We start from the raw sequence: 10000 nt of genomic DNA on the forward strand, positions 1-10000 counted from the left end.
CCAACCCGATCACAGGAAACAAACACAAAATTAGGTTTGCGTAGAAGAAACAATAATTTGTGCGGTGAAACATGTCGAATTATGTTCATGAAGATGACTGCGAAATCGAAGTTTTTGCTCGCTCGTCCAAAAAAGGCGCAATTGGTCAAAATAGCCTTCTTAGTTTTTCGTCTAGCGCGGTTAATTTTCACGGGCCAAACTGGCCATTTAGATATGGTATACATATAGCATAGCTCTTTCTTTAGAACCTTTTTTTGTTGAGAGATTCGTATACTAGAAGAGTTATGACCCTCTAAAATGAGTTGAAATTATACATGTAAACTAATTGCGATGGTTGTATTTTTCAAACGGCCAAGAAGTAGACAAAACATATTTACTTCAAGATGACACTTTGCTCAGAGGAATGATCAAAGTGTAAGTTACAAACTGTGTGAATATGAAATCCAGGCAAGTTCCCTTGCTTCTGTACTGACCTGTTGAAAATGTGCAATTTTGCATAAATTCCATCGGCCATCTTGGTCGATTGAGCGGTATTTCGAACTTTTCTAGATTTCACAAAAAATGTGAAGTCGCTGGAACTTTGAAGGTATGTTTCTGAAAATACTTCACCAAAAAGGTCTTTTTAACGCAATAAAAGAAAATCCGAATTTTCCGACCTGTCGTCGGATTCTCCATATTTACAGGCAGTGGCTCTTAAAAACAATGTATAATAAAGAAATTATTGGGCTCGGTTTTTGTGATATCCGAAATAATCAAAACTATAACAATCAGCTGCCCGATTTAGCATTAATTGGACAGTGTACGCGTCATGCTTGTAATTGGACAGTACGCGTCGTTTTGCGTGCGCTGTTGCGGTGCACTTTGTTGAGTAAACCGCTGTGTTTTTCAGCATTCATAACAACGTTTAATCGTTCCGTGTTCAATCGATGGTTTGTTCGTTTCTCGGTTTTTGTTATCAGCCTGAGCCTTCGGCTTCGGCTGATAACACTTACCTTGACCTTGATTATTCCGGATATCACAGAAACCTCATCCAAAAATTGTTTATAATTCGCTTGCAACACATTGTAAAAATTGGGTGTCTGTTGGATCTTATTTCGGGCTCAAAACTAACTTCGATATATTTTGTTTTTCATTCAGTGGTACCATGAGGACCTGAGCTACATATAAATATTATTGAAAGATTCTCAAGTAGTTCTTGTGTGCTGTACGTAGTGATCAAATACTCAGGAAATTCAGCATAACTGGAAGTGGATATTGAGCCCAATCAGGGCAAAATCGTTTTTCGCAAAATTCTTCCAAAAAAGGCTGTATTAGCAGAGACTATGGTCCGTTTGTTTTCTAGCTAGGGCCAATCTATGGGCCAAAAATGAGCAAAATCGGTTCTTCGACTTGGGCTCTTAATCCCGCTAGAAAAATATATGTTTTAGGTTTATAGGCAGTGAGTCAGACTTACCCATATGAGTATCGTCGGGTATCTGTTGTGATTCAGAAGTCTTAGGATAATCCTTCTGCGGACGAAAAGCCAGACAGCTTATTGGCATTCATTAGTTTGCAAAGTAGCTCAAATAAAAAGGGTTCAGCAACTTAAAGTTATCCCTAATTCATTCTATAACTGTATATACAAAAATGCTCAAAATTTTTCAAACGACGTTCCCCTGTTTCTTACTCTTTTTCATCATTACTTCCTAGCCAGTTGTTCTCAGAAAAAAAAAAAATATTAAAAATAGATAAATGAATAAATAAATAAACAAATAAATAAATACAAATAAATAAATAAATAAAAGTATTGACTAATCTGTGTATGTTTCGGCCATGGATATTGTGGCTGACACAAACCCACCTAATATCAGTTCCCTTGTAGTTGCGTGTAAATTTTGCATACGAGCCAAGTGACCCATCAGGTCGGCGCTTATCTCCAGCTTCAATAGCACGAAGCCACTAGGAGTATTTCTAACTCCCGCCCTCAGGATGAGATTCTAGTCTATCGCAAGGTTACTCTCCAGTATTAACGCGCCGGTACCCATTTATGGGAGAAAAGCGTCTTGCCCAAGAACAGAACACAATATCCCTGGCCAGCGCTTGAACACGAACCACTCAGCCATGTTTCAGCTAACCATTCAAACTATTCACAAAAGTGATCTGACAAGTGGGGCGTGGACAATAACTACAAATCTCCTTCGGCTTCATCTACAAAAAATTAAATTTCTAGCTGAAGTAGCCCAAGTGAACTAAAATTGCACGATCAAACCAAACTTGATGTGAAAAATACCTGAGGTGGTAATACCGGAAAGATGCTAAGAGTACAAAGTGTTTTATCTTGTTTGAAGAACTTTATTTGCGGGAAGCTTCCAGGCTTTGCCACACGCACTGGAAAGTTTTTTTCGAATGAGTCATCTTCAAGAAATCTGGCAAGAGAAACAAAACCAAGAAAAATGGTTCAATTAAACGCATACCACAGAAGAAATGGGACATCTTCGTTCGCTTTTTATTAAGTTTGAGCTGGAGGCTCTAAAAAATGGTTCCTTCACATTATACACATGTATCTTAAACCATGCAAATCAGGCCCTGTTAAGAGTTTTCGGGATAAGGGATAACTGGCAAAGTAATTTTATGGATAAGGGATAACTGAATAAATAATTATAGGGATAAGGGATAACTGAGATAGTTTTAGGGATAACTAAAAGTAGCTTTGATTTCTCAATTGTCACACATTTGGTCACTTTTGCCGTGGATTTGCATCACGAGTGACCGGTGACGAACAGTAATGGGCCATTAATCAGTCCAAATTTAAGCAAGACCAAATGCGCGCTTAACCTTTCTTATTAACATACTCATTCTCATCAATGGCTTCCCTGAAAGTACTGCACGAAGTTAAGGGTTGCAATTTCAAACAAGGCGATGAGGTACCGGCTATGAAATGCATATGGTCGTTTAGTGAACTTTTCGATTCTCTAAGCAAATGTACTTGAATGTAGTTTGTTTCTGGCAGTCAGTGTCATTATTTGGCATGAATTATGGAACTTATAAACGAAAACAAGAATTATTTTTTGACTCTTGTTGGAAACCGCTAAAAATAAATTGAGGTATGTCTAACAATAGACGGATCAAAACCCACCAATGACTGATGACAAACTTTACACGAGTCTTTCAGCCAATACCATCATGGCTATACTGACCAATCACGTTCAACGGACCAGACTTATAACATCACCGACTGACAAACACTATTCACTTGACTCTGAAGATGACTTCCGCTCAGGTTGTCGAAACGTCAGTCACCAACAACAGTTCTTTTCGGAACTACACTCACCCGGACGATCACACTATACGAACTACTGATACTCCTGGGTTCAAACCATTTACTGACTAATAAAAGTGCTAAATTAAAGGAACAATTTTCGAAATGGCCGAAGATGTTGGTAACATTGACGCGCCTGAATCTTCCTCCTCAACTCATACTACTGCAAGAAAATTTTGAAAATTCTGGCCCAGGTGATTCGAGATCGGTGTATTTTTTACGACAAAAATAAAAGACATTTAAAGGGTTTTTCGAGATATTTAGAATTTTGAGAATTTCTGGAAAGATATTTAGGCGAATTTTCTTGATATTTGTGGATGTCGATGAGTTCTAAGTCTGAGCCCGCGATATGGCTACGTGATACTGATCAGCCCATACCTTGTTTTGAAAGCTGTCAATAAACCATGACATGGATGCTCAATATCAAAGATGTACCTACGGTAACGGTGCTACTATTTTATTTTTCAAGGTATTGCGCTTGGCGTACGGACATACGTACGGACGTACGGACAGTCACGTGAGAAACAATTTTTTAGAGGATGGTTTACCAAATTTTCTAAGGCATGGGGTTCCGCTCGCGCGCCATCGGCGCGTAGGAGCTCCATTATTATCGAGGAGCTCTTTTTTTGGGGGGTGGGGGCTTAACTATAATGTTAATGTTAATGTCAATGTTAATGTTAGCATCGGGATCATGCGTCAATGCAAGTTGTCTAACAGTCAAGCCCACACATTTATATTCCCTTGTACTTAATTATTCGTTTTGTCTACATTCTCTATCTTTCAACAATTGGTCTCGTGGAAGCGCTAGCTAGCCATGTTTGGGCAGTCTTGCAGGTCTTGGTTGAAGGGACCTCCTCGAAAGTTGTCTAGATTTCGGTTAAGAATTATCTTTTGACATCGTTTTCATTGGCTAAGTCTGATTGTTTTATTTGTCTCTGTTCCGTCGGTTTGCCTGGCCTTTCTAAAAGTTAAGCTATGGAGAACCTTCTAGTTTCCAAGGTCAGTAAACCCAAACGCGCCTACAATTCAGTTATTTATTTGAAATCTCGTGAGCTAGTAGAATCAATAGAATCAGTGCACATTGGTCCAAACGGCAGTGCTTCGAAGAATAAAAGTTACTAAATTCCACAATTCAAGAGGCACTGTCCCGTTCCTTGAACAGTCCGTGAACAGTTAGTGTTATTGAAGTTATTTTTATTGACTATTAGACGGGTACGTGGATTATATAACTAATTATGAGCCAAGCCTTGAAGTTTTGAGCGCTGCTTTCTTTCCTAAAATAGATAGTAGGTAACCTCATGAAGTACCGTAAACTTCCGAAAGAAATGTTCCTCATTATTTTTGGTTGGAGAAAAGTTCGTGTTAGTAGTAGGTTGGTGTTACTTGATGACAATGCTACGGATTTTGGTTGTAACAGGCCGCAATTGCAACATGAATGATGAGTCACGAATTGACATTTCAAAACGCTTCATGGCATAAGCGATACGTCCCCCCTATTGTAGAGTACCTGACTCTTGATCGGAAAAATATATACTATTGATCCTTGGTCACAGTATTTTCAAGTGGGGTTGGAAGGGGGTGCGGGAGCGCTACTTTTGGAGGACTGCCTACTTTCTGGAGGTCGCCACTTTCGAGATTTTTAGCGGTCACAATGTTTTGACGTTACTTTTAGGGAGTCGCTGCTTTCGTGGGGTCTATTCCTTCGGAAGCCCTGCGGTATACAGAGAAGTAAGTAGATAGGTCTGAATGGTGTGAAGTTTGTAAGTTTCTTGAACTAATATAACGATTTATTACTTAGCAAATAGTTGTGCGCATTCTTATACGGGAATTGACGATAGCGATAGAAGTAAAAGACTAATATCTCTGATCTCAGTCCGTGTATTACCTACCTAAGGAAGCTGGGTTCCTCGCAACTTTCTCCACTTGGAACAAGGGCATTTGAGAGAGAAAAGAAAACCTTTTCCCCTTTTTTCAGCGGATATTGGGATCTTTGTTGTCCACGGCAAACCACCTTATATCCTGAAGATATTTCCGTCCATGGTGTATTCTTCTTCGATTGGTATGGGTAACAGGATAGAATCAGTTGCCGTTCTGAGGGTCTTCCAATATCACATAAGCAAGCTTGGAATCCTGCATACTGTTGCACGGAGACGCGTTGGTTGAGAAGTCCTGGAATATCGAGCTCTTCAGTTCTTTTGCTAGTGTCAGTCATCAGGGTCCCAAAGCTAAAACGACATAAGCACGGTTAATTAACGTTGACAACTTACAAGTATGCTACTTCATGACAGGAAACACAGGGAATAACTTAAGCAAGCTAGCAAGCATGTGTATCTTTATGGGTCAAAATACTTCTACAGTTGTTTCCCCTCGTTACAGGTAGTTACTAATAAAAATACTCAATTCGGCTCCGTGGTTTTGGTTCCGCCGCATTCTTGTTTGGCGTATTTAGAGAAAAACCGCGCTCTCTACTGTTCTCTACTAGCCAATCGTCTCTAAAGCCAAAAAGAGCCACAAAATAATCAAATTAATTTTTTCCCTACATTTGCACCAGTTACTTTGAGTTTTCGTCCGTTTATTTCCAACCTACTCCCGTTAATTTGCCCTGCTGTGCAATTTAAAATTAGGGGTTTACCAGGAGTGCCCAAATTCAACTTCCAGGTAAGTTTCATTTAATTTTAAATCCAATTTGGCCATCAACCCAGGTAGTGGGAGACAGGTACGAGATTTTATAACAATCATTGAGGCATTTTTGCCATACACTGTAAGACAAAAACGAGGCAAACATTGTCTGGAATTCATAGCAATCAATATTAATTGCCCTTGTTTGCCAAATGCAAAGCCGTGTCACCAATATTGAAGGCTTATTGCAATAACGTTGGATTGTTATACCATTAGTCAGACCAGCAGCAGACATTGCATGTTGAAATTCCTCTGCCGAAAAAAGAGTTTGACGTGGAACAAGTACTGTTTCAATTCATGAAGCGATGAAACAGGACATCAAGATCTGATAACTGAATTTACTTCAAAGAACTCACTGCAGACCCACCCACGTTCAAACCCTTCAGCAAGTTTTTCGGACTTTGTCCGTTAGAAATAAAACAAACCCAGTTATCAACCTCTGACCTTGGTTTCGACATTTTGCTACGTGTAACTCGCTCTACGTAAAAGTAGCTGTGTAAAGAAGGTTGATGGTTCTCGGTGGCTTGTAGGAAACTTGTAAACTTTGTTGATTTGGTAATCTACCAATTCTTTCGGAGACGCCCTTAACATAAGTAAGTAAGAAAAAAACCATTTGTGGTAGGCTTAGTTGGTTTTGTTGCCAGCGCTCTTTCACATTCATTGATAAAGCAAGAGGGGTAGTTTTTTCTCTCGAAGCAAACCTTTTACTCGCAGCGTTTCCACGTCGTTTTTCATCGACCGAAACAGCGGGATGAAACCGACCGTCCATCATCTGGAGTACTGGACAGAATCAATTGCAGTCAGTGCGATTTTGTACACTATGGCCAGATCGAAAGATCACTGAAGACGCTGATTTCCGAGCACAAAACGGCTGTCTTGAAGTTCGATCATAACTCCAAACTTGCGTGCCATATTCACGAATGTCATCATCTTGTGGATTTTGAAAACATTGAAGTCGTCGAACGGTAGGCTCATTACCATCAGCGGCTTTTTCTAGAAACTTGGATGTCTGTAAAAGACCCGAACGCTGGGAATGATCACATGGTCATCCCAGAAGTCTACAAGTGCTTAGCACGCACTTAAAATTCTCTCGAGTCACGCGCATACTGAGCGCGCGCGCGTTTCAATTTTAAAAAGTTTTTAAATCGCGCGTAGCATCAAACGGTTTTCAACTGATGAAGGCTTGACAGTTAGCCGAAACGTCTTGCTAAAATATACAAGTCAGTGACAAAAAACGACACCTTATTGACTAGGTCATCTCCTGACTACATTTATTCAATTTTTAGAGACATTACATTGTCTGCTAAATTACGTGGCGAAATTTTAACTGCACGCCTCGTATATGGTGATTTCTGTTTCGCTTTTCGCTAACATTTGATTTTTATTGAGAAAGTCTACACGTTCACATGTATTAAAATGCGAAGTACGCTGGCTGAAACATCGGGATAACTAAATATTCAGCATGCATTCCTCTAAAAACTTCCGTGATGAAACGGACAGTTGTCCATTATAACGGTGCGACCCCTGTCAAGCAAGACAGATTTATCCAAATTTCTAATTTCAACAGCTTATTCGAAGTAAAACAAAAGTTCGTTTCCATTCAATGAACCTTCATGAACATCAGGAATGTAAGAGATTTATGGCGTACTGAAGTTAAATTGGATTCCGACCTCTGGATATCAAATCCGGGACTTCCAAACGTTGCATTGCCGTATCGCCTGTTTGTTGTAGTTGATGAAACGCTTGCTTCGTCAAAGAAGTGAATTGAGCTGACGTGCAACCCGGTCAAGGTGATAACTGGCGTGATCTTAGCTGGCTTGTGTTTTGGACTAGACAGCAACAGGGTAAACACTGATCCCGTTCCCAGATTCTCTCATGGCCGCGAAGATAAGAGACTCAGATAACGAGGTTGCAAGGTGAATTTTTTTCCTTTACAATTTCAAAGTTAAAAGGAGCCTGTTCTGCAACACGTTAAAATAAATAATTGGGTTACACAGTTTTTCTATCTCTAAACATCCAAAAGCTTTCTGAGAATGAACAGTGCTCCCTTTGTGACCTTTTGCTGGTTAAAAAAAAGAGTACAGTGTTCCATTGCAATTCTTCTGCAGTGTTCTCCTGCAATGCCTTCGTGATGGAGATCCAACACATATTACAGCACGTAATATATTTCGATTGTCAAGTTTCAACGCTTTGAAGCGGAAGGCTATTATTTCAAAAACATATTGGTCTAACCTGATTGGCTAAGAAACGAACGAACAAACGAACTTTGACTCTTATGGTTCAGACTTGATCCCGGTTGAAGTCTTTGCAATGTAAACGACGTATTTCTGGCCTGACATAATGTTTATATATTAAATTTTTCTAATAAACAGATGTTTATAAATTATTTGTTACATCGACTACATGGAATTACATGGAATTTCCTCACAAAATTGTAATGATCCAAACTTATAGTCTTTTACTGGCAATAAATTCATGATTCATGATTTTATATACACTTTTTCATTAAAGAAGGGAAACAAAGAAAAGAAATGACAATGTGCGTACCTGGAATCAGTAGACTTTGCTTGAAATTCCAGAACCCCGTCTTTCAGTTTAGCCGGCGGCTCCAGTTTCTCTGTGATGTCAACCCATTCTTGTGAGCTGCCCCTTTTAATTCGGGAACATAATCGTACCTGGCTTGTTTCCACATTCTGTACTTTTTTCTGGTCTTGTTCCAGAGCAATGGGCAGTGTTATTGAAACGGGCTCTGCAAGCTCACCTTCCATAGGGCAGTTAATGTGAAGGATTGGACCAACAAAAACTCTTTTTTCTTCAAAGTCGTCATTTGGAACATGTTGTAACTGGATAAATAATCAAGCCCCGACGTAAACCTTTTTTAAAAGTACAGAAATACATCTTACACCTTTGATACTGAATTCATAAATGGCGGACGGCTCAGGTGAGCCTTGGTACGATAGCATGAGAGGGAGGCGGCTGAGGATACAATATCGAACTCCAATATGGCAATAATTGAAGCTGAGACGTCCGCAGCTGCAGTATTATTATAGGAGAGTGATATTCCTGAAGCTAGTATTACGGGAAGGAAACCAGTACAGCTGATAAAAGCTGATCTTCTATTCTGGCAGCAACTTAAAGGTGATCGTAAACGCGTATAGCTCGTAAGACAACGGTGTATTTACGGAATGATCCTCAGACAACGATATAAGCTTAAGCTCATAGGTGTAAATACATAATATTTTGCTCTTTTCCGCATGTAATACATATCCTAAGATCCGATATTTCATTTTTTTAAGACATTCGCCACTTTCCATGACTTGCATGTATAGTTTTTCTAATATTTTACCTAATAAGATTTAAATTATTTTGAGTTTTTTTGTTTCTTTTCTTTTTTTCTTTTTTTTTTTTTAGTTTTCTCTTCTTTTTTTTTTTTTTTTTTGTGTGTGTGTGCGTGTGTGTAGGCCACAAGTAGCCTTACCATTTAATATGATATATTTGCTCTTACCTGGGACAACAAAGAGTCGCTTAGTGCTCAAATTTATAATCTCGGAGCAGAACGTTAGTTGGCAAGATTTAGCCAGTTGTAAAAGCGGAACTCTGAGCTGAATTGTTCAAAGCACGATTAAGCTAACCCAGGAGAAGCGAAAATTTTGATTCGAGTTTTTTAACTTTGCGGTGAGGCTTTCTCTATATTGTTTGCCCCTTCTGTTTTGAGTTTGAATAATCTGAAACTGCACAAAAGGGAAGCGATGAAAAACATTTGCACACAAGAAAAACTTATACTTTGGTTAAGTTATATTAGACTTCGGTTATATTAAACTTTTAATCCTGGGCTAGTGTTAACGGGCTTCCGAACCACCCGGCCCTGATTAAAACAAGTTAACCTGATATGAACCTGGGATCCAATCAAAAACCATCACTTGGTCAGGGGCAACCTTCAAAAAATCACGTGACCTCGATAAGCTCCAAACTTGAGACCGCGATATGGTTACGTGATACTGGTCAGTTGCTACCTTGTTTTGG

The 10000-nt window shown here is 39.3% G+C and overlaps 1 protein-coding gene across 3 annotated transcripts in view; it reads right to left on the reverse strand.

The window, feature by feature from the left end:
- LOC145487082 (uncharacterized) overlaps window positions 1-10000 on the reverse strand; it is a 71697-nt gene that overhangs the window by 27848 nt on the left and 33849 nt on the right. For all 3 annotated transcript variants that reach the window (XM_081465800.1, XM_081465801.1, XM_081465799.1), the window contains exons 9-12: window positions 8525-8820; window positions 5188-5523; window positions 2270-2405; window positions 1454-1508 (exon numbers count right to left, since the gene is read on the reverse strand). In XM_081465800.1, coding sequence (XP_081321926.1) covers window positions 1454-1508; window positions 2270-2405; window positions 5188-5523; window positions 8525-8820 — 823 coding nt within the window. The remainder of the gene's footprint in view (window positions 1-1453; window positions 1509-2269; window positions 2406-5187; window positions 5524-8524; window positions 8821-10000) is intronic.

The sequence above is a fragment of the Orbicella franksi genome, chromosome 5 (assembly GCF_964199315.1).
Source record: "Orbicella franksi chromosome 5, jaOrbFran1.1, whole genome shotgun sequence".
NCBI classification, from domain to species: domain Eukaryota; kingdom Metazoa; phylum Cnidaria; class Anthozoa; order Scleractinia; family Merulinidae; genus Orbicella; species Orbicella franksi.